This window comes from Balaenoptera borealis (assembly GCF_965194805.1).
Source record: "Balaenoptera borealis genome assembly, chromosome: 13".
Lineage (NCBI taxonomy): Eukaryota > Metazoa > Chordata > Mammalia > Artiodactyla > Balaenopteridae > Balaenoptera > Balaenoptera borealis.
The window spans coordinates 96,068,421-96,095,971 of record NC_138870.1 but is presented as its reverse complement, the minus strand read 5'-3'; the positions used below and the strand labels follow the sequence as shown (position 1 = coordinate 96,095,971).

Here is a 27,551-nt window from a genome sequence, read left to right as displayed (position 1 = left end):
CCCAGTGTAGGTAGGTGGGAGGGTGGGGGTCCCCCAGAGCTAGGGGTCCCTGCTGGCCTGGGAGAGGCTCTTCCTTGAAGAGGAGGTGACCCAGGAGAGTGGCCATCCGTGCGTGCCCACCAGTCCGCGGCTCGGAGGGGTAAATAATTGAAGGGCAGGTCACACGAACCCGCCCGCGTCACAGAATGCCTTCCCCGCCGGGTCTGGTTACGCCCCAGATCGCATTCTGACATCCCTGGCTGGTGAATAATTAAGCTGCCACCTCCTCCTTGGCCAGCCCTCCATCTCCGGGTCCCACTCTGCAGCCTCCTTCACAGCCCGCTGAGCAGTGGGCATTGGAGGGCACCGACCCCCAGTGCTCCCAGCCCTGCTAGTGCCACCGGCCTTCTACTCAGTGCCCGGGTGCACCCACTCCATGGCCCCCGAGATGGACCAGCTCTACAGGTCCACCATGGCCATCTACAAGGTGAGTGTGTGCGTGGCCCAGGCCCCGGCTGCCGCCCCCTCTCCCAGGGCTCGAAGGTCAGCCAGCTCTGGAGGACAGAGAGTGAGCATAGCAGCAGCTTGTTTCATGAAAGAAGGCCCAGAACCAGGCTGGGCTAAGCAGTGGGCATGGGGGTGGGGGTCCCTGGGGGCAGTCGGCCACTCCAGCCCCAACCTGAGGCTCCCAGAGCACGGGTTCATCCAGTGAGTGACCGGACTGCTGAGACAGACTCCCAAACACTGGATGAAGCAGGACAGGGCCCAGGGTGGCCTTAGCTGGGAGCAGGGGGCCCGCCCGAAGAGCCACCTGGCCGTCCCAGGGTAGGGGAGTCTCTCTTTGTCTCTTTCTCTCTGTGTCTCCCTGTCTCTGTCTCTCTGGCTCTCTCTGGTTTCTGAGCCCCTCACTCAAACTTCCTACTCGACTCCAGGGGGGTTGCTGCAGTCTCCATAGACATTTATTGAGCACCTCCTGTGTGCAGGACCCTTGCAACATGTAAACCTCACAACACCCTATCTTTGGGGTAGAAAATAATCACCCCATTTGATAGATAAGAAAACTGAGGCCAGAGAGGCTAAACAGCTAGTTCAAAGTCACCAAGGGAAGAAGAGGGGCTGCTGAGATTTGAATCAAGACCCAAGTCTAGGTCCTCTACCCAGGGTGCTCTCCAGCTGGCCATGGCCTGCGGCGGCCCAAGGGACCCGGCCACAGTCTTGCTCCCCAGGGGCTCTTCTTTGAGCAGGGCAAGGTCTGCCCTTGCCCCTGAGGTGGCTGAACTCAAGGCAGCGTTGAGCCACGCCCAGCTGGGCGCTGTGACAGACCACAGGCTTCAGCCAGTGGGAGGAGAACCTTCCAGGCGCAAGTTCCCGCTGGGCAGGTGGTGATCTGGAGCTGGCCAAGGGGACCCCGGCCTGGATCCTGGCCTCTGAGTTCCTTGCAGCCGAGAGCCAGAATTCTGGGTGACTCCAGGTTTCTAGGTGGGCTCCCCCGAGTCAGGCTTCTCACTGGGGTTGGGGGTGCCCTGATCCTGAGGCCCATCATTCCGTCTTCCTCTCCCCATCTCCACCCTCCCTCCCACCACCCTTGGACTCCAGAGCATTATGGAGCAGTTCAACCCCGCCCTGGAGAACCTGGTGTACCTGGGGAACAACTACCTCCGGGCCTTCCACGGTGAGTGCCAGGCCCTGCAGTCTCTCAAAACCCCAACTACACACACTTCTCTATGTCACCCTGATGCTGCCACTGAGCCCACTGCCATACCCAGGCCACCTCTGCACCCCCAGCCTGGCACCCTGACCAGCCCCCCTTCCAGCCACCTACAGCCAGACCTCGCCACTCGCTCAGTGCCTGTGCAAACAGCTCCCATCTCCCCCGTTTCCCAGCACCTGCCGCACCCGCAGAGCTAATCAGCAGAGGGTTGTGGGCCACCTGCCGGATGGACAAGCCAGGGACACACCCAGAGCTGAGTGTCACCCAATCCCTCCCCACCCTTTAGGACTTCAGAGTCCTCACAGCAGTGACCTGAGCCCATGCCACCCCCAGCCCCACTTCGTGCCTCACAACACACCCGCCCACACCCTCCCGGGCACACACAGATGCCTGCACCCCGCCCCCTCCCAGACAGACACAGGCCGAGGCCCTGCACTGGGGGCAGCTGCCCTGCGCCCTGCCCCGCAGGTAGAGCCCATTCCCTGCTTTTTCACCCCCCCCTCCTCCACCCCCCCTCCTCTGGCCAATGCCACCTCTCCACACACGCCGCCCAGGGCACCCCGTCCCTCTCACACACACCTACGCCAGAGCCCGAGGCATCCCCTCCACACTCTCTCCTGCCAGAAGGAGAGGCCTCCAGAAGTGGGGAGGGGCACATGGAGGAAGGGTCTGGGGCTGGACGCATCCCTCTCTCCACGCAGCTCTGTCTGAGGCGGCAGAAGTGTACTTCAACGCCATCCAGAAGATCGGGGAGCAGGCCCTGCAGAGTTCCACCTCGCAGATTCTGGGTGAGGCACGCCTCTTCCCCTCCATCTCCCCCACTCATCTTCTTAGGCCTGGGGGACACTCCTCCTAGCCCCCCTCCCCCCCACCCCGGCCACCTCCTGTGTTCCAGGCTCCAGACCCCCCTCTGCCTGCCTCCCTGGTGCCTCCCCTCAGGCCCGGGACCGGCCTTGACCCCCCATTCTCAGGTCCCAGAGAGGGTTCCTTTTACAGTCTGGCCCTTCCAGGAAGTTCCCCCCAAAGACACAGGTCTTGCAGCCCAAGGCCCAGAGCCCAGACTCTTGTTCTGGAGCCAGGGCCCCTCCGCTCCCCTCCCTGTAGGACTTTGCCGGGGCTAGGACAGGTGCTGCCAGAGGCCCTGAGTCATATGGGGAATCCCTGGACTTTGGTCCCCAAATCCAGCCTTGGGCAGGCCCTTCTGGCAGCTTCTGGTGGGAAGAGGGTGGGCAGGGTAGGTCCCCGCACTGAAGCTGCTGCTCTCCGTGCCTCCAGGTGAGATCTTGGTGCAGATGTCCGACACCCAGCGGCACTTGAACTCTGACCTGGAGGTGGTGGTGAGTCCCAGACCCCACAGCCTGGAGGGGTCACTTGGGAGAGTGGGCTGCGTTCTATGGGGGACAAGGGGCTCCACACCCTTCCTCAGAGAGGACTTTGGTGACATGACAACAGCGGCTGCCCTTTTGGGCACCTGCCAGGGCCCGGCTCTGCTGGGCACATTTACCTGCACATCCTGTTCAAGCTCCAGCAATCTGGGAGGCAGGTGCCATTTCTATCTCTATTTGACAGAGGAGGAAATTGAGTCTCAGGGATCTAGCCACTCGCCCAAGATTCCAGAGTGAGTGGAGGAGCCAGGAAGCAAAAGGACCGTCACCCACGTGCATCAGGCCCTGCCCCTAACTGCCTCCCCAGGGAGCAGCCAGTGATCTGACCTTACACACCTAGGAGAAAACCCTCCCACGGCCCTGCCACCTGCAGAACTAAACCCAGCCCCTCGCTAAGGGGTTCCAGGTCCTGCTGAGCCAGCAGCCTCCCTGGCACCCCCAGTCACAGCCCAGCCAGCCGGAAGAGCTGCCCTCTGCAGACACGCCTGGCGTCCCCACCGTGGGCTGCTGTCACGCTGTTCTCTCAGCCTAGGACCCACCCACCCCCACCCCTGCTGGCCAGCACAGTCGCCCCCTCCTCCAGGAAGCCTCCCCTGACTCCTGGGCAAGTTCAGTCTCTCCTCCCTCTGGACTTCAACAGATGCTTCTATCCATTCTTAGCAAGTAGTGGTGAAGAAAACCAGCTCTGCAGCCAGAGCACCTGGGTTCAAAGCCCAGCTCCACTAGTTACTGGCTTTGTGACCTTGGACAAGCTACTTAACCTCTATGCCTCAGTGTATCTGTCTGTGAAATGGAGATAATCATAATAACTGCCTTGTAGGATTCTTGTGAGCATTAATTGTATTAATAAGTATAAACTATTGACCTTGGCACCTGTAGCCTTCTATGTACCTTAGCTATGATCATTAGAAGCAGAATTTACCCCCGTCTCTATCCCTGCCAAGACTGGAAGCTGTGCCAGGGCTGGGACGTGGTCTTCTCTGTAACTCCAGGGCCTGGGACAGGGACCTGGCACCAAGCAGGGCTTCACTGACTGGGAAGGAAAGAATAAGCTTTGAAAAGGGAGCAGGGCTGGGCCAGAGGGAGAGGAGAAGAGAGGGCCTTCCAGAGGTTGCCGTGGGCTGAGCGTGCGCAGAGCGTGGCATCGGGCAGAAGCGAGCCGGGGATGCGAGGCAGGCAGACAGGGAAAGGTGGGCGGGGCCGGGTGTGAGGAACCTTGGAAAGTTCGGAAGGAAATTTCAACTAATCGTGGAAGCGCACGGTTCTCAAACGTGTGTGTGGGAAACCACTGGAGGTCTGGATACTCTTTTGGGACACCATAAAATACTCATCAGTTTGGTAACCATGTTGAAATGGGGAACAAATTCACCAGCAGAAAACGTGCATCCGCTACACTCAAAACCAGGACCCTGGGTCCCTCTCCCAGGCACTTTGAGGCTTAGCGCTAAGCCCGTGCCACCTCCTGGGGCTTGGGCGGGGAGTTACAGAGCATGGGTCACGCTGGCAGCCTGCAACTTCCTGTCCTTGTGTTTGATGGCTCTCCATGTCACCTGTGGCACACCTGGGCTGGACGCGGACGAGTGTCACCCAGGCCTGCTCTGTAAGGAGAGCTGCCCTCTTTGGGTACCAGTGTCTTGGCTGTGACAACAGGGCAGGGCCCTTGGCCAGAGCCATACTGGGCCGAACACACCAGAGGCCACCTACCCCTTGGGCTCATTCATTCGACAACTATTTACTGCCCTGTGCCAGGTACTGCTATGGGCACTGGGGATACAGCAGACAAAACCCCCTGCTCTCCCCAAGGGGGCACCAGACAAAACCCAGGACAAGTAAGTGAGTACAGATGTGATGGGTTAGATGCAAAATAAGCTATGGAGAAAAATAGACCAGGGAAGTGGGGTAGAAAGTATTGGAGGGATGCAATTTTTAACAGATGCTCAAGATGAACAGCACTAGAAAGGTGACATTGAGAAGAGGCCTGATGGAGGTGGGGAGTGAGTGGGAGACACCTGCAGGAAGAGTGTTCTGGGCAGAGGGATCAGCACATGGGAAGGCTTGAGGAGGCCCATGTGGCTGGAGTGGGGGCAGTGAAGGCCGGCGTGGAGATGACCAGCCGCTAAAGGGGCCTGGCCTTGTGGGCATTGTCAGAACTGCAGCCATGCCTCTGAGTGTATTGAGCAAAGGAATGACAGGATCTGACTCAAGCTTTCAAAACCAAACTTTTGGGGTTTCCCTGGTGGCGCAGTGGTTGAGAATCTGCCTGCCAATGCGGAGGACACGGGTTCGAGCCCTGGTCTGGGAAGATCCCACATGCCGCGGAGCAACTGGGCCCATGAGCCACAATTACTGAGCCTGCGCGTCTGGAGCCTGTGCTCCGCAACGAGAGAGGCCGCGATAGTGAGAGGCCTGCGCACCGCAATGAAGAGTGGCCCCCGCTTGCCACAGCTGGAGAAAGCCCTGGCACAGAAACGAAGACCCAACACAGCCATAAATAAAATAAATAAATAAAATTTTAAAAAAAAACCAAAAAACAAAACTAAACCTTTGGTTTTCAAAAACCAAACGTTTTTTATTGTAAACTAAAATACAGGCATAGAAAGTCACCGAACAAATTCGAGCTTAATGAATCATTATAAGGCAAACCACCTTTGAAACTCCCACCCAGGTCAGGAACTTGGCCAGCCTTTCCTGGAGCCCTTCTACATGCCCCCATCAAATCACAGACCCCCTCTTCCTCCAAAAGTGACTGCTGGTCCGACACTGCCTTGTGTTTCTTCGTAATTGATCACCCATTGTATGTCCCTGGATGCTAGAATTTGTCTTGCTCTCTCTTTTTTAAAATATGTCTTTAAGTCTCTTTTAATCTACTGGCTCCCCCTCCATCCCTTTCTTTTCCTTACCATTTATCTGTTGAAGGGCCTGGGACCTTTTGACTTGTTGGTTTTCCAAACACTCCTCATGCAGCTCAGCTTGTTCCTCTGTCCTCTGGACCCAGAAGCTTGATCAGACTCAGGTTCCATCCGTTTGGCAAGACTAGAGTGGGTGCTGGCTTCTTCCATCAGGAGGCATGTGGCTCCTGCCACCTTGTGACAATAACAGCAATGGAGGCTGTGTGTCCACATCCACTCATACGTGGGAGTTACAAGATGCTGCTATTCTGCTGCTCTTTCACTTATGAACTGCAATATTTCTCTAAAGAGACGTTTCTTCTTATGTGCTATTTTTTACCCAGGGGCACGCTTCTTATGGGAAAGACAGGATGAAGGCTTATTCCTGCCTTGTCTGCTTTCAAGATCATGAATTTGCTCCCTGTCATCCTCTGAAGGGGACCGGTTAGCTTTATTTTTTTACTAGTACCATCATTATAATATTTTTTAGTATCTAGTCAGTATCATAGATCTAAACGTATTTGTTGTGTTTTACTCCTTTGCAATCACTATTTCACTGAAGTTGAAAATGTCCCCTCTTTGACCAGCAGAAGCCTCTTCAGTCTGGCACACGAGTCCTTTGGCATAACTCTCATGGTTCGGACAGCCTCCTTGCTATCCAGCCTGACAAGATGTTCTGCCCTTATCTGGTACTTTGCTGCCCTGCACATAGAATCAGCCATCTCTCCATGAAGCCCTGTGTTTATTTTTTGCTTTTAGTGGAAAGTGGTATTTCAAGACCATAATCTGGGCACTAGGGGTGTCCATTGGGTTGATCGTTGCTCCTAGGCTTTTTCAGTGGCCAGTGCTATACAGACATACATACATACGTATGTGCATATAATAGATATGCTACATATGCCTAGATACATAGATAGATGCCTAGATACATGCATATATACATAGATACATACATACATTTGTACAAACATATATATACACATACATACGTGACAATATATATAGTTAAAGATAGAACACTTCATAAATTCATACTGATACTTCCAATTCAGATTCAGCACTAGATTTTTACTTAACCTCTTCCCTATTCCATCAGTATCTCTTTTGTTCCACATCGAGAATCCTGATTCTTGGGAATTCCCTGGTGGTCCAATTGTTAGGACCCCATGCTTTCACTGCCAAGGGTGCGGGTTCAATCCCTGGTCAGGGAACTAAGATCCTGCAAGCTGTGCGGCACAGCCCAAAAAAACAAAAAAGTCCTGATTCTTAAGGATACAGAGAATGAAAGAATAAGAATATCCCATAGTTACCGTTTGCTTTATCTCATGTTACATATACACAACAGTCTCTGAATAATGATAGTAATTCTACCACCACCAATATGATTTCTGAAAACTGTTAAAATCTGTTTTACATTTGCTCTCCCCAGCCTCTCCCCACTTTCAAAATACAGGCGTGCTTTGGAGATATTGTGGGTTCTGTTCCAGACCACTGCAAAAAAGCAAATATCACAATAAAGAGAGTCACACAAATTTTTTGGTTTCCCTGTGTATAAAAGTTATGTCTACACTATACTGTAGTCTATTAAGTGTACAATAACATTATGTCAAAAAAAAACAATGTTCATACCTTAATTTAAAAGTACTTTATTGCCAAAAAATGCTGACCATCATATAAGCCTTCAGCAAGTTGTAATTTTTTGCAATAGTAACATCAAAGATCACTGATCACAGATCACCATAACAGATTATGACAATAATAAAAAAGTCTGAGCTACTGAGAGAATTACTAAAATGTGACACAGACACAAAGTAAGCAAATGCTGTTGGAAAAATGGCACCGATAGACTTGCTCGATGTAAAGTTGCCACAAATCTTCAATGTGTGAAAAACTCAGTATCTGCAGCTGCGCTTTGTCTACACTGTCAGGACCCAGAGCTGCTGCACCTTGCTTGCTCCCCTTTCACCCTCATTGATCTTTGTTTACAAGTAACTACATATTTAATGTTCATCTCAAACCCCATGTCCATGTCTTGCTCGTCATTTTGGCCTTGTTCTGATTGTCCCCACAGGAAGGGCTCGTGTGAACAATGTTCTCTGAGTTCTGACACCAAGGTAACAGCTTGTTCTCCTTATATTTGAAAGTCAGATTTGCTGGATATAAAATCCTTGGCTCACATTTCATTCCTTCCTCCCTTCCTTCCTTCCTTCTTTCTCTTTCTTTTTCTTTCATCTTGAATGTTGCTGTTGAAAAGTCTGATAATCTATTTCTTACATTGTAAATCACTTGCTTTTTTTGCCTTAGGTGCCCAATTTTTTTCTTTTTCTTAAATCTAGTAACTTTTCCAGACTATGCCTTGATATTGATCAGTCTGGGACAATATTCTTAGTTATGTGGTGTACTCTTTCAATATGTAGTTTGAAATCTTTCTTTTTTTTTTAATTTCAGGAAACTTGTCTTGAATTACAATTTTTAGACTTTTTTTTTGTTCTCTTTCTCTGTGTTTCTTCTTCAGGGACCCTTATTATCTGTGTGTTAGACCTTCATAGCCTATCTTCAATATTTGTCTCTTCCTCTTGGCTGAATGTAGCCCATATTGTCGTATGGATGAGACTGGAGTTTGGGGGAGGATCTGGGCTGGGACATACATCTGGGAGGCCTCAGCCAGTGGACTGCATGAGCTCACCAAGGGAGTGGTGTAGATAGAGAAGGGAAGAGGCCCACGGCTGAGCCCCGGGGCAACTCAACCTTCGGGGACCAGGGAGATGAGGGGGACTGAGCAAAGGACAGAGAAGAGGCAGCCGGGGCATGTGAGGAAAACAAGGAGAGGGTGGTGGGCTGGAAGCTGAGGGAGGAACTTGTCTCAGGAGGAGTGAGTAGCCAACTGTGTCCAATGATGATGAAGGGGCAAGTTGGGTGACTCCTGAGAATTGATCATGGGGCTTAGCGAGGTGCCATCTTGGTGATTTTGAGAACAACACTCTTGCTGGCGTGGTGGGGCAGGAGCCTGATGGAGGGTGTTCAAGAGCAAATGGGAAGAAAGGAGCTGGGGGCAGCCCACAGAGACAATCCTTTCAAAGGGATTTTCCTGTATCAAAAGCAAAAGGATTTCTCGAGTTACTGGAATAACTCAATACATAGAACTTACCGTGCATGTTCTCAGCAGTGGGTCTGCTCTCAGCTTCTGTACTGAGGGGCTCACAGGACCCCGCTAATGGAGCGTGTCCCAGGGGGAGGGGAGCAGGGCACGGCAGCCTCTGTTCCGACTTGCTGGGAACTCCTCAGCCTGCCCTGGGTTTGGTGACTTCCTTGTTTCAGAAGCCACTGGCTAATTATAGGCAGTCCTGTGGTTCCCCCACAGCAAGAGTTCAAAGTTCTCTTCAAGTATCAACATCTTATTAGATCCATTTCTTTGGGAGCTTGACAACGACTTTCCATTAACCCACTGATACCTGGGCCCCGTCTGATTGGGGCATCCTGGGTCTGTGTCCTCTATGCTGTTGGCGATCACAGCCAAGCTCTGGTAATGAGAAGAATTATAATCCACCTGTCCCGCTCTAATGCATGTTTCCGTGGCGTGACTTAGTCCCTACGTGACTAGAAGCAGCAGGAGCCGTATCCTATGACGTGGAAGGTGGCTTGTTCATAAGTGATGTTTCCTAGGCAAGGGGAGGGGAAAATTAGGAATTAGGAAGAAGGGTAAAGCCCCCAACTTGTCTGCTGCACTGACAGCAATAGCCCTTCAGGCTGTATTTTAAGAACATTTTAAAAGAGCTCCTGCACCCAGGCCTCCCTGGGAAGGACAAGCACTCCCAGCCTCCCAGGTCTCTCAGCTGGGGGCGGGTGTCGCAGCCTCCCATTTCCACCATCACGACAGCCCCACCTCCTCCTGCATCACCTCAGCATGCCAGCTCTGCAGTAATTCAGGTGTTGCCAGTGTGTCCATTCTATTGGTTTTGTGCATTTTTAATATTTTCCATGGCCTTAGGCGTGGTTCAAGTTCATCTCTCCAGGTACCATTCACCGTCTCTATTAGTGCTCTGGTTGCCAAGTTGCCTGGGTTTTGAGCATCAGCCCCAACCCTGCATCTTCCATAAGCCCTGTTGTTTATATTGGGCGATTTGGCAGGATGTGGCAGTTTTCAGGAACATATGTCTTGTGTTGGAGCAGAACCTTGAACTGGGAGGTCCCGCAGGTATAGGTCAGGAAGGCTCACTTCCTTACTGCCTGGATCCAGCAGAAAAGGGCCCCCATGGGGCAGAAATAGGGACTCAGAGAGGCTTGTAACACTGATCCCGTGCCCCCCCCAACCGAAAACACACACTGGCAGTCACACTTAGGGGTTTAAGGCCCGGCTAGTCCTGAGGGGGCCACACCCAAGCTCCCTTATAGACCAGCAGTTAGCAAGGTTTCAGAAACAACTGTGGAAGAAAAACTGAGAACTTTTATAATTTACTGGTCTTTCCTGATGACCAGCATTCCTTTTCCTGAGGGACAGAGCTCCCACAGCACAGCTTGGGGACCCCCGTGGCAGGAGGCAGGATCCACCCAGGGTTCTTTTTTTTGTTTTTAAAGTCTTTATTGAATTTGTTGCAATATTGCTTCTGTTTTATGTTTTGGTTTTTTGCCCGCGAGGCATGTGAGATCTTAGCTCCCCGACCAGGGATCGAAACCTGCACGCCCTGCATTGGAAGGCGAAGTCTTAACGACTAGACTGCCAGGGAAGTCCCCCACCCAGGGTTCTTGAGCAGGGACTCCTGAGGGGAAAGGCCAGGCAGACAGAGAAGGCTGAGCAGAGTTGGAAGTGTCCCCAGAGGCGGCAGCAGGATGGGAGATGCTCCTCTTTGCAAAGAATACAGATGGAAGGATTTAGGTCTGATGTCCTAACAACACGGAGTGACCCAGGGAGCACTGATGGGGGACACAGGGGAACGTGCCAGCTGACCACCGAGGCCCACAGAATCAAGCTCATTGGGTTCTAGGGCTGGACCTTAGGGACCATCTGGGCAAAACTTTCCCATTACAGATGGGGAAACTGAGGCCCAGGGAGGGGCAGCAACTCATCCAAAGTTACAGGGCAAATTGGAGGCAGAACCAAAACTGCTAGAACGAAGCTTTTCTGAGCCTGAGCCCAATAGCCGTCCTGGTCCTCCTGGTCACCCAGGTGGTCAGCCACCTCCTTCTCACCTGTCCCGGGAAACTGCCACCCCAGTAAAGCCCTCAACAGTTGTGAGCTCTTTCGCTGGGCCAGGCCCAGCCCACAGTGCCGGGGACACAGAGATGGGACAGACCTGGTTCATGCTGCCCATACAAACGGGCTATGACCAGGGGCCTGGCAAGAAATTCCATCTTATGGCTGGAGGAGCGAACAATGAACAAACAAGTTGTACACATGCCAGAAACAAAATGAGAGAGTGATGAATTCTGCCTGAGGAGTCAGGAGGGCCTCCCAGCAGAGGGGGCAGTGAAGCTGGTATTTGAAGATTGGTAGGAAATTCCAGGCATAATCAAGGCACAGACTGAGACTAAGAACCGGAAGACGTCGACACATTTATGGAGGATGTGTTTCAAGCCAGGGACTGCACTAAATGTTTTGTATGTTTAACCATTTAATCCTCCCTCCAGATAGGTGCTCTTGTTTTACCCACTTCTCTGATGATTGGCGAGGTGCCTGGTGTGTTAGGAATGCAGTGGGCAATGTACTGGAGTGAGCAGTGCAAGGAACGCTGGGGCTTGGGGATGATAGGGCCGCCCTGATCACCCCCACCCTGCACTCCACACAGGTGCAGACATTCCATGGAGACCTGCTGCAGCACATGGAGAAGAACACCAAGCTGGACATGCAGTTCATCAAAGTGAGTCTGGCCACGCATCCTGGCCCCCCAGCCCATCACCAGCAGGACCGTCTCTCCCCTTTTGAGGGATGGGCACACTGAGGCCAGCGCTGGGCATTGACTGGCCCCAGGTTATACATGTTCCCAGCTGAGCCCCCTGCCCCTGTCCAGTACTCTGGCCCATAAGCCAGGTGCCTTGAGCTCTTTGACACGGGGGTCTCCCTCCTCTCTCCACCCCATCCAAGGACAGCCGCCAGCACTACGAGATGGAGTACCGCCACCGAGCCGCCAACCTGGAGAAGTGCATGTCCCAGCTGTGGCGTATGGAGCGCAAGAGGGACAAGAATGCGCGGGAGATGAAGGTGCAGGGGCTGGGGACAACACCGGGCTCCGAGGGGACCCCCAACACCCGTTGGAGCTCTCCCACCCAGCACCGGCCCAACTCCAGGAGCGTGTCTTGCCCCACCCTGTGTGGCAAGCGTAGCTGGAGAGGTCAGCCAGGCCCTGGCGTGTGGGCATCACTGTCTCAGGGACACCCTCAGCGCCGCTCCTTGTCTTGTCACTGCCTGGCCCTCCCCACATTCCCCTGGCCTCCTTGCCTTCTCCTACTTCATTGAGAAAACCTGAGGCCCTCAGTCACGCTGCTCCTGATCAAGGTAGCAAAGGCAGAATCCACCAGCAGCCCCGCCACCCTCTCCCTCCCTCCTGCCCCCTGGCTAAGGCCAGCCCCTCCTCCTGAGCTCAGGGCCCCATCCTTGGCCTCTGTCTCCAAGACCTCTATCTCCTTTCCTGCCCGCTCTTCTGGCTCCTTTAATAAGCTCATATCTCTCCTCTTTGGAATCTTCGCTCCCAAGTAGGGGGTTACTAATCAATTAATTTGCATTTTCATTAAACCAACTCTCTTAGGCCTCACTTCTGTGCTTGGCGCTGTGCCTGGCACTGGGGACAGACAGAAGGATGGCTCAGACACCAGTCCTACCTGGGAGAAGTGCCCGGGCCAGAGGGCAGGCAGAACCCAGGCTCATGAGGATGAGGATACACATGGGAGGGCAGGCCCGGAAGCGAGGGCAGGCTGGGTGCTCAGGGGAGGCTTCCAGGAGGAGGTGGCTGGTTCAGGAAGGAGAGAGAGGCTTCAGACAGCTGGCACTCGCGGGAGTGGGATGAGGGACACACCCCCTGCCTCCAGCCAGAATCCCCTTTTCCCCCAGGAGAGCGTGAACCGGCTGCACGCGCAGATGCAGGCCTTCGTGTCTGAGAGTCAGCGGGCAGCTGAACTGGAAGAGAAGCGGCGCTACCGCTTCCTGGCTGAGAAGCACCTGCTGCTTTCCAATACCTTCCTGCAGTTTTTTGGCCGGGTGAGCTGGGGCTGGGGGACAGCTAAATGAAGCCTTCTGGGGGCTGTGCTCTCTGTGAGCTGGCTGTGCGTGGGAATTCCCCTCCCTTCCTCCCCATTCCCTTCTTTCCTTCCACCCTGTAGATATTTATTTTACTTATTTACTCTCTCCATCTATTTCTTTATTCGTATCATCACATACTCATTCATTTATAGTCATGATTTTTAAAAATTCTCACATTCACTAACTAATTCCTGCATTTATTCATTCATGTATGGACCATTTACTTTTTTCATTCCTGTTTACATACACTCACTATTCACAAAATCATTAACTCATAGGTTTATTCAATTACTGTCTATTAATTTTATCATGATATTTAAATCTTCTATGGTCTTGCTTTGTCTGATCTGCCAGACCATTGTATTTCTGGTGGATTTTGCTTTCTGCATTTAGCTGCCATGTTGTTTAGTGCTGTGGGGTTTATGACTTGACTATTATACCTTCTCTGTAAATATTGTCATGTATGTATATATCTCATAATCCAGTCTGATACTTTTAATTCCACTTTTACATTAATATTGCCCTTCCTACTTTCTCTTTTCTTATCTTTGTTTTATGTTACAAAGCTATAGCTCAGTTTTGACTTTTGACCAGTCTGACCGTCTATGTCTTCCAATAGAAGAATTCAGTTCATTCCCGTTTAACCTAACAACTGATATACCTGCTCTATTCTTTCTGGATAACTTGAGTTAACTGTATTTACTTTATCGTTTCCTCTTTTTCTCCCATTCTTGTTCTCGTCAGTTTGATAAAATATACATTCCTCTGTCAACTTTAATAATATAATAGCCAGTTATTTTACCAGCAAAAGCAAGTTTATTCAGGAATAGTCAGAGGAACTGCAATTCACGTTATGCGACGTATGGCCGACCACGCGCAAACCCAGAGAACAGGGACTGACAGCTTGCTTTTATGGGGAAAAGAGAGGAGTTGGGAGGGGCTGTAATAACCAAAGAGTCCATTGGAGGAAGCTGGGAGTCTAAAGTATGGAGGTTTCTCATTGGTTGGGCTGCTACAGTCTGATTGGCTGGGCTGTCACAGGGGTGGGGGTTGGGGGAGAAGTTTTCTGCTGCTGCTGGATAACAAAGTAGGCAACAACTTCCTGTGGGAGATGTAGGCTTGCTTCTCTTCCTGCTTGGAATAATTGAAGCTACATAGCAGGGTATGTGAGCTCCCCCTACAGGCCTGCCCCTACCACAATTTTAGCTGAGATTCATTTAATTTATTTAATTCCACATCCCTCTCCCCTTTATTATTTTGGAAAGCCTATTGTTCTTTTCATCTCTGCTCATGATGACCTCACTCTGTGACCCTCATAATCATATATATTTGTCTATTATGTTTTTCAAAAAATAATGCCCCCGACACACACACACTACTTGGTCCTTTGCTCCCCTCATCCCATAAGAGGAGACCTTGAGAAGGATTTTCCTGCCCTCCCTGGTGCTCTAAGATGAGGCTTGTAAAGTCTTTACTCTTCTTCTCATCCTCCCAAACCACCACCTCTTGGTTTTGCCAAGAAACTTCAGGACTTTTAGTTCCAGACCCTCACTAGTCATTTCTTTGCAGCGTGGCCCTTCTATTTCAAGAATCTGTACTTAGATTACATGTATTACCATTGCCAGTGCACCACCATCGTCCACTAACATTTCACCACACATAGGATCACATACAATGCTTACCACTGTTTTCAATCCTTTTCACCTCCCACTGTCTTGAGGTTTCTGTTTTGATTAATTGGCACGGCTGGAGAACTTGCATGAGTATTTTCTGCATATACACTGTCGGAATCCTTGCATCTCTGCAAATGTCTCACTTTTACCCTGCTGGTGAGGGCATATTGGCTGGTTGAAGGAGCTGCAGCCTTTTTTTTCTCATGGTCCAAGATGATTTGCCCCTGTTTTCTAGTGCTCGGTGTTGTAGATGCTAAGTCAGGTGCTGGTCTGTCTCCTTTCCCTTTTAAGTAACAGGCTCTTTCTCTATGGATGCTTGGAGATTTTCTTTGTGTCCTTGCGACTCGGGAACTTGTCCAGGTACCACCTAGATGAGTGCCTGTCGGTGGCCCTTCAGCCTGCAGGCTCAAGTCTTTCTTCAGGTCTGGGGAGCTATTTCCTCTTCTGTTTCTTTAATTATTATCTCTCTGCCATCATTACCTTTTCTCTTTCTGGAACTCCAATCATTTGAGCCTCCACATCTATGACCATCTTCTCCCCCACTATGTCTATTTCATTTCTTCTTGCTCTGTATTTTGAGATATTTCTCCTCCTTGATCTGCAGGCGACTGATTCTGTTCTCAACAGGACTGTCCTCTCTCTTTTTTTTTAACATCTTTATTGGAGCATAATTGCTTTACAGTGGTGTGTTAGTTTCTGCTTTATAACAAAGTGAATCAGCTATACATATACATATATCCCCATATCTCCTCCCTCTTGCGTCTCCCTCCCACCCGCCCTATCCCACCCCGGACTGTCCTCTCTTTAGTTCATCTGTTCAATTTTAAATCTTAACATCATGCGTTGTCTGGGTAAGAAGGTCTTTGTTTTGCAGTAAGTACCCTTATCAAGTCCTTGTTAAGCTTGTCACTCCCTCCTCTCAGCTGCCGGGGTGGTTTGCTGTGTTCTCCTCGCTGACCACTGGGTCCTCTTAGGTGCCTTGTTTCCTTCCTTTGCCTCCTCATGGTCCTGTTCCCACTCTGGGTTGAGTTGAACTGCAAGGGCTCAGGAAGTGGTGCTGGCAAATGTGGGGGGGACAGGAGAATGGAGCAATCTCTACCCAGTGGGACCACACTCTGCCCCAGGTTTTCCTTTTGCAAACATCAGCTGTCACTCAGCCTCAGGGAGAGGGATAAGCCTCTCATGTGAAGAGCCACAGCAGACATGGCTGCTAGGGAAGGTTGTGCAGGTTGTGTACTGCACAAGGAAGCCTGGCTGAGAGTAGAGCTATGCTCTGCTCTCCAAGCTGAACATACTGGTGCAGACTGTGTTTGCCTGAAGAAAGGAGCATCATTACCTTTGCCATCCTCTAAAGAAGCCATCCTCTAAAGAAGATGTGATATACACACACACACACACACACACACACACACACACACACAGTGGAATATTACTCAGCCATAAAAAATGAAATAATGCCATTTGCAGCGACATGGATGGACCTAGAGATTATTATATTAAGTGAAGTAAGTCAAAGACAAATATCATATGTTCGTTTGTATCATTTTTTAGATTCCACATATATATGTCATATGATATATGATATGATATATGTCATATCATATATGTGGAATCTAAAAAATGATACAAATGAACTTATTTACAAAACAGAAATAGACTCACAGACATAGAAACAAACTTATGGTTACCAAAGGCGATAGCAGAGGGTGGGGGGAGAGATAAATTAGGAGTTTGGGATTAACATACGCACACCATTATATATATAAAAAAGGTAAACAACAAGAACCTAATGTATAGCACAGGGAACTATACTCAATATCTTGTAATAACCTATAATGGAAAAGAATCTGAAAAAGAATGTATATATATATATATATGTGTGTGTGTGTGTGTGTGTGTGTGTGTGTGTGTGTGTGTGTGTGTGAATCACTTTGCTAACACAACATTGTAAATTAACTATACTTCAATTTTTTAAAATTTATCAAGAAAATTAAAAAAAAAAGAGGCCATTCTCTTACCAAATGTGTACCCACCAGGCTCTGTCCATCCAGACAGAACATGTTTCTAAGTTACAAAGAAGTACCTTATGGGCTAGCAGCTGCCCAAGCCTATGGATGCCTGGAACTCAGGAAAGCCAGCAGCCCCTCTCAGACCACACTCAGGAGGGACACTTGATGTTGCCCTACCCAAGATGCTCTGTGACTGCACTGCTCAGGCCCCTGAGCCCTGTTGCCTGGCCTCTCACTTGCAGATCCTCAGGTCCCTGCCAGCCCACTGGTGGTCAAAGTTCTGTCCTGCCTTCTTTGAAAGTCCAACAGGGGCCAAAGCCTCCCAATCACCCTTCTTGCATGTGGACTTGCCCACCTCCCTGGCCTGGCCCAGCTGTTGACCCCTCTGGGGAGGGGGATGATGGAATCTGCAGGAGGGGAGGGGCCAGGGCTGTTGGGAAACCATCCTTCCATCATTCCCTAAAAATCCTTGCATTTTTCCAATGTCATTTGTTCATTCATTCACTTATTCAACACATAGTCTTTGAGCCCAGATGACATATCAGGCTCTGGTTCTATTTGGTATCTGAGAGAGACCCACCCAGCCAGCCAGCCTCTCTTTCCTGATGCCACGAACATGGGCTCCTCTGCCCCTCCCCCAGCCTCATTGCTCTTTCCATTACTTTCTATTTCTTTGTAGTCTTGTTTAGTTTCTATATCCATTTCTTTGCATTCTTGTTCAGTTTCCCAAATACTGTGCCCTGGCTGCAAATTCTGGCAAGTGATTTCATTTCTGAGTCTCATTTTCTTATCTGGAAAAGGAGGGAAATAATCGCCCCTGCAGAAGGTTGGTGCGATGGTGGAGCCTGGCATATGCAAGAGCCCAGTGGGATTAGGTCCTCCTGCCCCTGCTCTCTCCCCTCCAAAGATGAAAACAAAGGCTCCCATTCAGGAGACCCGAGTGCTTGCTGTCAGCTGCCCCCACCAGCCAGCAGCCGACTCCCGCCTCCCCGCCGCGGGGTCCTTACCTTGCCAGGTCCTCCCTGAGTCTCTGTTTCTGATCCCAGGGACCGTCTGGTGCTGAGCAGAGGTGGGAGACGTGGCTGGATCCAGTGACTGATCCCAGCCTCGGCTGACATTCTCCCACTCTCACCACCGCACCCAGCCCCGGGCTCAGGGCTCGGCCTTCTCCCACCCTACCCCACCCCCACTGAGTGATCCTTCAGGGAGGAGCTGCTTTATCTTCCTTTAAACAGTTATATTGAGATATAATTCACACACCATGAAATTCACCCATTTAAAGTGTGCAATTCAATGGCGTAGTATAGGAACTTCCGTGGTGGTCCGGTGGGTAAGACTCCATTCTCCCAATGCAGGGGGCCCACGTTCACTTCCTGATTGGGGAACTAGATCCCACATGCATGCTGCAACTAAAAGATCCCACATGCTGCAACTAAGACCCGGCACAGCCAAAATAAATAAATATTTTTTAAAAAGCGGTGTAGTATATTCACAGAGTTGTGCATCCATTGCCTCAAGTCAAGTTTAGAACATTTCATTACTGCTAAAAAAAAAAAAAAAAAAATCAGTACTCCTTAGCGGTCATTCCTTGATCCTCCCATTCCCCCTGGCCCTAAGCCACCACTAATCTACTTTCTGTCTCTATAGATTTGCCTCTTCTGGCAATTTCATATGAAAGGAATCATACAATATGTGGTCCTTTGTGACTGGTTTCTTTCACTGAACATCATGTTGTTCAAGTTCATCAGTGTTGGAGCATGTATCCATACACCATTCCTTTTTATTGCCAAATAGGATTCCATCATCGGGATATGCCACATTTACTTACCCATTCATCGGTTGATGGACATCTGGCTTGTTTCTACTGTTTGGCTATTATGAATGGTGCTGCTATGGATATCCACGTAAAAGTTTTTCCGTGGACGTGTGTTTTCATTTCTCATGGGTATATAGGAGTGGAATTGCTGGATTGTATGGTAACTCTATGTTTAACTGTTTGAGGAACTTCCACACTCTTTCACCATTTTACATTCCCACTACCAGTTTATGAGGTTTCCAATTTCTCCACATCCTTGCCAATACTTGTGACTGTCTGTCCTTTTGATTATAGCCATCCTAGTGAGTGTGGAGTGGTATCTCATTATGGTTTTGATTTGCATTTCCCTGATGGCTGACGATACTGAGTATCTTTTCCTGTACTCACTGGCCATGTGTACATCTTCTTTGGAAGGAAACTCCTTCCGCCTGTGTCTTGAACAGTTAACCTCCAACATTAAGAGGAGAGCTGACCCCTCCATTGGCTGCCTCCTGCTGAGTGATCGCCCCCTCAGGAGGGAGCTGTGGATTGAATGAACCAGACTTCCCCTAGGTACAGGGGAATAGGTAGCATGTTGTCTGACCCAGCTGGGCTTTAGGACATACAAGATCTAACTCCTAAGACAGTGAAGCATAAATATTTACCTGTTAAGTATATCTATACGCAGAATGCACAAGATTTAAAGAACTCTTAAGTGCCTGAGTACACTAAGGTGTCTTTCTCATCTGTCTCCAATAATCGGTCCTTGCTTAGTCCAAGTCTAGTCAATAACACGCCTTTCTACCTCATCGTCAGCTTCTCTGGGTTTATTGCAGTTGTGTAAGTACATCTCTAGGATAAATGCCTAGAAATGGGATTGGTGAGTCCAGGAATATAAGCATTGGCTGTACCAATTTACACTTCCACCAGCAGTGGCGGAGATTCCCTGTTTCCTTGACAACGGTATGCGAGCAAACTTTTTGATTTTTGGTAATCAAAAAGATAAAAATGGTATCTCAGTGTAGTTCTACACTTGTTATGCTTGTCTTATAAGTGAGATTGACATCTTTTCATGTTTCAGAGCCATTTGATTTTCTTTACTGTGACAGGTCAGTCTCTTTTCCTCCATTTTTCTTATGAATTTGTAGGAGCCCTTTATATGTTACTGAAATTAGCCCTTTCATAGTGATGAGTTGCAAATTATTTTCCCAGTTTGTCCTTTATCATTTGATTTTGCTTATTGTGAGTTTTGCCATGGTAAAAAAATTATTTTTATTTAGTCAAATTTATCAGTCTTTTATAGTTTAGGGGGTTTGTATCATACTTAGAATGGCTTTTCTTTCTTTTAATATTTTTCTTACATGATTAATTTAATTTTTTAATTTTTATTTTATTTTTGGCTGCGTTGGGTCTTCATTGCTGCACGCGGGCTTTCTCTAGTTGCGGCGAGTGGAGGCTACTCTTCGTTGCGGTGCGCGGGCTTCTCATTGCAGTGGCTTCTCTTGTTGCAGAGCATGGGCTCTAGGCGCACGGGCTTCAATAGTTACGGCACGCAGGCTCAGTAGTTGTGGCTCACGGGCTCTAGAGCGCAGGCTCAGTAGTTGTGGTGCACAGGCTTAGTTGCTCCACGGCATGTGGGATCTTCCCGGACCAGGGATCGAACCCGTGTCCCCTGCATTGGCAGGCGGATTCTTAACCACTGTGCCACCAGGGAAGTCCCAGAATGGCTTTTCCACTCTGTAAATATTTTTAACATTCTCCCATGGTCTCCTCTATGTTTCTTCCCAACCACTGGCTAAACTGCCTAAAGGCAGGGCTGAGGGGAGCCAGTGAAGTTGAGTGCCGTCCAGGCCAGGACTCGGTGCTGAGACCATTACTTCGAGAACCCCCTAGCACCCTGGCAGGCACTTTCAGATTGGACAAAAACCCTTTTTTAAATACGATAAGCAAAACTTAATGGTCTCACTTTGCTTACTGCCTCTGAAACAAGCGCACAAAGGCCTTTGGAGTTTTGTCTTTGTGCTGTTTTGCTAATTAACTATGCAAGGCAACAGAGGGGGCGGCCACCTAGCCACTAACTGGACTAGTTGCTCCTGTGACTTGAGGCGCTGAGCCTTTCTGTTTTGCTGCCTGAGATCAAATTTTCAGCAGCTGGGCCAGACTGAAGCGAAAAATCTTGGAAATGTAGTCACAGGAAGCTTCCTCAAGACAGACGAGTACAGGCCACTCCATTGCTTACTGGATGAGAGACCTCGAGCCAGTCATTAACTGCTCTGACCCTCAGCATCTTCTTCTATAAAATGGAGATAATAATGGCACCTACCTCGCAGGGCTACTGGCAGAATCGAATAGGATAATGGAGGTAAAGTCTCTAACACTGGGCCTGGCACAGAGTAAATGCTCAGCAAAGGGAAGCTTTTATTATTCCTAAGGTGACAATCCTGAACTTGGCCTTGAGGGAGCGAGTATTGGAGTAGAAAATGGAGAGACACTGGTAACTGGAGAGCAGAGTGCTTTGATTGTACCAGGGATGACCTGAGTGACAACACAGAGAGGTCAATGCCACTGAAAAGTTTTATTACACATCACACTTCCCAAGAGAAAGGGTCGTGACACACTACGCAGGGCCACATGGGAGTAGTACTGGGGGTTGGTCAAGAGGCAGAAGGAGCCAGGGGAAAGCATGGCCCAGAACCTTTGTTATGGTTTCCATGGGAAGGGATGGGCAAAGAAGGGTAAGCAAGTTTAAGTAAGTTTAGGATTGGATGGTTTGAATAATTTCAGTGGGCTCTGGGCTATAGGGGTTATTCTAATTATCTGGTACCTGGCTTGGGTGATTTAGGGCAGGGGAAACTTTGGTTTGGTGTGTGAATTAGAAGGAGGTGATTGGGAAAATGGGTTTTGGGTTGGTTGGTTTGCATATGAAAAGTGTGCTCCAAGCAAACTGTTTACTATCTCTAGGAATTATCTAGCCCTGTGAGGTGCAGTCTTTTCAGATTAACAAGGCCCCACGATGTCAAAGCATCATAAAATACAGAAAATTAAAAACATGATTAACACACACAGCAGGTCTAACATTTAAAACCTTCCCACCCTAAGTTGTTACGGACTATGCTGTCAGTGGCTGAGTTTCCTGTCCTTGAAGGTATTCAGGCAGAGTTAGATGCCCATGTATTGGGGATACTAGAAAAGGGATGCTTACGTAGACTAAAGGCATAGACTGGAAAAACTATTTGGAAGCCTTCTTTTAGAAAACTACTCAAACTGGCTTAAACAGAAAAGGTGTTTATTATTTTAGTCACTGGGAAGTTCAAGGGTTTCAAGTACAGTTGGATCCAGGAGCACACAAGATGTCATCAGAAATTTGCCACTGTCTGTTGCTTAGTTGAATTGTCCTGTGCCGGCTTCACTCTATCCATTTAGCAAACCCCGTGAGGTGAGAGAATATATTTTTCCAGATTATTCCAGGGTAAGTTCTGGGACTGGGTTCTTTGGTAACAGTTTTTGGGTAGGTGCACATACCTGACTCCATCTCTGTAGCCAAGCCTGGACTGCACCCGTACCCCCGCATCAGACAGTGGGAGAGCCGCCGTCAAAGCACAAGACTGAGAGACGGGTCAGGGGAAACTCCTCCAGGAAAAGTGAGGGGCCTTTGACAAAAGACCGGGAGGGCTGGCCAGCGGGTGAACCCAAAGTGACCACAGCGATCTTTGGTTCCTTCCAGCTGGAAAGTCCGGTCATCTTCAGCTTGCAGGGCCCGAGTTCCCGGGTCTAGGGTGCCACTTTTGAGTCCCCGGGATTCTGGGGTCTGCTTGGATCTCGCTGACCCCCGTGTCCCAACCCGGCCAGGCCCGCGGGATGCTCCAGAACCGCGTGCTACTGTGGAAGGAGCAGTCGGAGGCCAGCCGCAATCCGTCGCGTGCCCACTCCCCGGGCCTGCTGGGCCCCGTGCTGGGGCCGCCCTACCCCTCGGGCCGCCTGACGCCCACCCGCCTGGACATGGTGAGGCCCTGGGCGCCCCCGCCGCCGCCATTCGCGCCCCCGCCGCCGTTCGCGCCCCCACCGCCCCCGGCACCCTCCGCGGGGCCCTGGGGCCTGAGGCCCTCCGCCTGGAGCCTCCTCCCCCCGAGGGTCCCATTCTACGAAGCGCCCCTCGGCCGGCCCTTCCGCCCCGGCGCGACCTCGGCACCCCCGTGGCTGCTCGGCCGCAGGCCAGAGAACCCCTACGCCGAGGCCTGGGACTGGGGGTGGGGGCTGGACTAGGGCGCCGCGGCCCCGCCCCTCCCCGCCCCACCCTCCCCTGCCCGTCTCCCCTCGCAGCCCCAGAGGCCTCTGGGAGAGTTCGGCTCCCCACGCAGCCGGCACGGCTCCGGCTCCCACGGCCCGGAGCCCATTGAGGCGAGATCCGCGTCCCAGCTGGAGCCAGACCGCCGGTCCCTGCCCCGGACGCCGTCCGCCTGTGAGTACCCCCGGCCCCCGGAGCGCAGAGGGAGGGCCAGGTACCCAGGTTGGGGACCCGGGGCCGGGAAGAGGAACCGAGATTGCGCTGCAGCAGGAGGGATCGAGGGTAGACGCCAGGGAGAACTTCCCACCCACGTGCCGCGGCGCTCTCCTGCCCCTCGGCAGCCTCGCTCTACAGCAGCAGCACCGAGCGCTCGCGCTCCAACTCTTTCGGCGAGCGCCCGGGCTGCAGGGGCGGCGGCGGCGCCCGGCGAGTTCGCGCCCTGGTCTCCCACTCGGAGGGCGCCAACCACACGCTGCTGCGTTTCTCGGCCGGAGACGTTGTGGAGGTGCTGGTGCCGGAGGCCCAGAACGGCTGGCTCTATGGCAAGCTGGAGGGCTCATCCACGTGAGTAGGAGCCTCGGGGCGCAGGGTGGGTTGGAAGGAGGACCGGAAAGCCTGGGCTTCAGCTGCGACTGAGTCTTCCAGGTTGGAGGCTGTCCCTGGGCCTTCGAACAACCCATCCCCCATCCCCTCCTCGTCCCACCCCAGTTTCCTCATCCATTCAACGAGGGTAGGAAGAGTCTCTTTATCAAGTTCAGGGTGGTGGCCCTTGAGAGGGTGGTAGAGGATGGGGAATGGGAAGGTTCTCTCACAAGTGGGAACAATACAGAAACCCTATTGCTTGAGCACCTGCTGTGCGCTTTACACTGAGAGAGGGGGCAGCTTGCCTTCTACCCTGAGAGAGTCCGCCAGAGTTTCCTCTGACGGAGGGAAAGGACAGGGAGCGGGGCCAGGCGCAGGGGCGGTGCTGGGACCTTGCAAGCTGAGTGTGCTCACCTCCTTGCAGTCAGGCGCAGTGGAAATCCTTAAAGAACATAAACTGGGGCTGCTTTTGACACCATGAGTAGAAGGGGGAGGCGAGGGAGTACACTGCAGTCGCGGTAAGCCTGGAGGAAAGCAGGGATCACTCTTTCTACCAGAGAAAAAGGGGAAGGTGGGAGCTTGCTGGAGCCGGGCAATGCCCACCACAGGGCTTTATGGGCAAGAGACTGTGTGGTGCCCACGCCCACTCAGGCTAAGGAGAGAGGAATGAATGAGGACAAGAAGAGGGGATGAATGAATGGAGCGTTCGACAGGGGAGTCAGCAGGTGCATGTGAGGGTGCTTGCCAGGATGGTCATGTGATTAGTAGATGGACAGGTGGAGGATGGGTGAGGGCGTAATGGTGTGAGCACATGGGTAGATGGAAGGGGGCATGGGAGGATGCACGGATGCGGGGTGCGTGTATAGACTAATGGGTGATTGGAGAGGTGTGTGAGTGGGTTGATAGAGAGGCGGGCAGGTGGGCAAGTGCTGATGGATGGGTTAGTGGATTGGTGGTCCTTGGGTGGTTGCCCACATGGATCATGGATGGGTGATGCACGGATGGGATGACGTGTAGATAGATGGGTGGATGGCGGGCGACTGCATGGATCAGGAATGGAAAGATGAGCCGGTGGGTAGAGACGCGACTAAGAACACGAGTAGTGGAAAAAACACCTGCTTTGCAGACCCGCGTCAGAGGGCAGCAGGGTGCTGCCCTGAAAGTCCCCAAAACAGGTGTGTAGCAAACCTCCTGGGGACCTGATTATAAAACCGCCTAGATCTGAGCTCTCAAACCGCGTTCCTGGGACATCGTTATTCTTTCTGTGACTCAGGTTAGGGAAAACAATGGCAAGTTTCATCAGTAGGCACTTTATGGTGAAAACAGAAGTAAAACGTTCTGAAATGGTTTTATTCTGTCAGTTTGACTTGAAATAGCTTCCAGTTACCTATAGGTGAGAATGTTATTGATCGGGTTTGGGGATCTAAGGCGGCTGTTTGGGGAACACTTTCCCAGATGTTCTGCAAGAATCTGATGGGTTCCGTGGAGTCTGAAAAGGCTCAGGAGCATTGATCATAGTGCCTCTCCCTCAACCCTGGCTGCTCTGAAGATGCAGTAATGAGCCTCCAGCCAGACAAAGACTCCAAGAGCAGGGTGCCTGGGGTCACCGGGACCAGGGGGCCTAGGGTGGAGGGTTGGTCGCCAGGCACCCCCGGCTCTGGTTCCCCTTCCTCTGGGCCCCTACAGCTGCCTTTGGTTCCCCCCACCGGTCCCCTTTGCCTCACCCTTGTAATCACGTGCGGGTCTGTCTCCCCCCCCAGGCTGGCTGGGAGCCCCTGGGGAACAGGGACTGCATCTGGCTCTCCGTGGGCCCTCGTGTGGTGGGTACTCAGCAAGTAGGGAATGAAGCTGGTCACCACATGTCCTTGGATACAATGCTTTCCTTCTCGGATCTCCAGTTCCTCCTCTCTAAGGCGCCCCAGCCCCTGGTGGGACATGAGGCTGGATGGGTGGCTTTGAATGTCGTGAAAGACCTCCTTCAAAGGATGAAATGAGTTACTCCTAGAGCCAGGCCTGACACACAGCAGTGCCCAGTAATCGTCTGCTCCTCTTAGAAATGGTATTTTGACCACCATTGTCGGGCCTTTTGCTTCCACCCCACAGGAGCGGCTGGTTCCCCGAGGCCTATGTGAAGCCTTTGGAGGAGCTGCCCATAAATCCCGTGAACCCCTTGAATCCCGTGACCTCCATGAATCCCACAAACCCCTTGAACCCAGTGACGTCCATGAACCCCATGAGCCCTATGAATGAGCTGCCTTCCAGGTACCACTGTGGTCAGAGATGGGGCAGGGGCGGGGACTCCAGTGGGGGGGTGGCCCCACCCACCAGGAAGGGCATCTCTGAGCTGCAGTCCTGAGTTAACCCAACCTCCTTCAGCTCCTGGAGAAAGGGCACCCCCATCTCTCTACATGTGAAGGTCATTGTGTCCATCCCTCTGCCTCCTCTCAGGACTGCCTTCAAGCCAACAGTCTCCTTTCACCCAGGGGCAAGGGAGGAGGATGTAGGATGCTCAGGAGCCCAGCAGATAGGGTGGGGGGTGGGGGTTGCAGCAGGGCCTGACCCCTGACCCCCTTCCCGTCCCTCCTTTCTCTGGGCTCAGGTCCTACCCACTCCGGGGCAGCCACAGCCTTGATGACCTCCTGGACCGGCCAGGCAACTCCGCAGCTTCCTCAGACTACTGGGATGGCCAGTCCCGCTCCCGAACCCCAAGCCGGGTCCCGAGCCGCACCCCCAGCCCCGCACCTACACCCTTGCCTGGCAGCCGCCGAAGTAGCATGGGCAGCATGGGGGCGGCCAGTGACATCAAGGTGAGCCCCCTCTCCCAGTCTGCCCTCAACCCTGGGGTGGTCCAGTGGGCAGGAAGACTGGAGACCAGGTAACCCTCCCTGCCCTGCCATTGGCTGTCTGGCAGGGGACCCTCTCACTCCAGCCTCAGTCTGCCCATCTGTGCAGGGAGGGGTGGGATGGGCTTCTGAGTCTGGGGTGGAGGGTGGGGGGAATGCATTCCTCTAGTGGATGGGAGCCCCGGGCTCCTGCTGGGAGCACTGGAAAAGGCCTCCCCTGGGGGCGGTGTTAGCCCTGGGAGATGGCAGTTTGGCCCAGAGGCTCCTCAAGTCTGAAACCCACAGCATTTTGGGTTTCGGAACGCTGGACCTCATTTCCCAGAAGCCTGGCGCTGCAGGGGCCTCTGGTCCAGTCCTCTGCCCCGCTGGATTGGGGAGTGGGAGGGGCGGGGGCTCGCTTGTTCCTTCCTCCCCAAACCTGGCCCTCCCCCCCACCTCACTGCAGAAACTCATGTCCTGGGAGCAGCAACCCCCAGAGCTCTTCCCTCGGTGAGTCCTTGAGTGAGGGTCAGAGGGGGCCGGGCTCAGCAGAGGGCTGTGGAGGGGAGACAAAGGTGGGTGTGAGTGGAGGTGACCCGACAGGGACAGGAGGTGGGGGGAACACCTGGCTCAGATGCCCAGCTGCCGTCCCTGGATCCACAGCCAGCTGGGGACCTGGGCCCCTCTCACCCCCTCCTCTCCCCCAACAGGGGCACAAACCCCTTTGCCACCGTAAAGCTGCGTCCCACCGTCACCAATGACCGCTCAGCGCCCCTCATCCGCTGAGGTGCCTTCCTCCACCAGGGGTCTGAGGTCGTCCCCCCGACACCTGCCCAGGGGCTGCCCAGAGCTGGCGGCAGCAGAAGCAGCAGCAGTGGATCCAAGGAGCCGGGGCCCTGGTACCGGGGGCAGCTGCCCTTCCCCAGACCACCCCCAGCCTGAGCAGTTCCAAAGGCACTGGCCTGGGGTCTGGGGACTTCAAAATAAAGCAGCCGGAAGTGGGGGACAGAACCATTTCTTCCCCTCCAGGGGCCCCGGACTCTCCCTGGGGGCCTGCCTCATGCCCCTCAACCTCTTTCCCCCTTCTCTGTCCCAGTGGGGAGGAGCCCCTTGCACACCCCCTCCCCTGCCCCACACACCTCCCCTGTTTAACTTTTGTAAACGGTGAGAAATAAAGCAAGTGAGACACGG

The 27,551-nt window shown here is 52.0% G+C and overlaps 1 protein-coding gene across 2 annotated transcripts; it reads left to right on the top strand.

Moving 5' to 3' along the window:
* Positions 1-56: 56 nt before the first annotated feature.
* BAIAP2L2 (BAR/IMD domain containing adaptor protein 2 like 2) lies at positions 57-27,551 on the top strand. Of its 2 annotated transcripts, XM_082352755.1 has the most exons (14): positions 57-466; positions 1,576-1,651; positions 2,392-2,478; positions 2,966-3,027; positions 11,747-11,818; positions 12,043-12,159; positions 13,006-13,152; positions 22,521-22,673; positions 22,992-23,130; positions 23,298-23,520; positions 25,642-25,800; positions 26,138-26,345; positions 26,827-26,870; positions 27,071-27,551. In XM_082352755.1, the coding sequence occupies exons 1-14, from the start codon at positions 416-418 to the stop codon at positions 27,144-27,146; spliced, it is 1,614 nt and encodes a 537-aa protein (XP_082208881.1). In that variant the 5' UTR covers positions 57-415; the 3' UTR covers positions 27,147-27,551. The 2 variants fall into 2 exon arrangements, with proteins under 2 accessions (XP_082208881.1, XP_082208882.1); XM_082352756.1 differs by lacking the exons at positions 57-466; positions 1,576-1,651 and having other exon boundaries at positions 2,453-2,478; positions 12,048-12,159.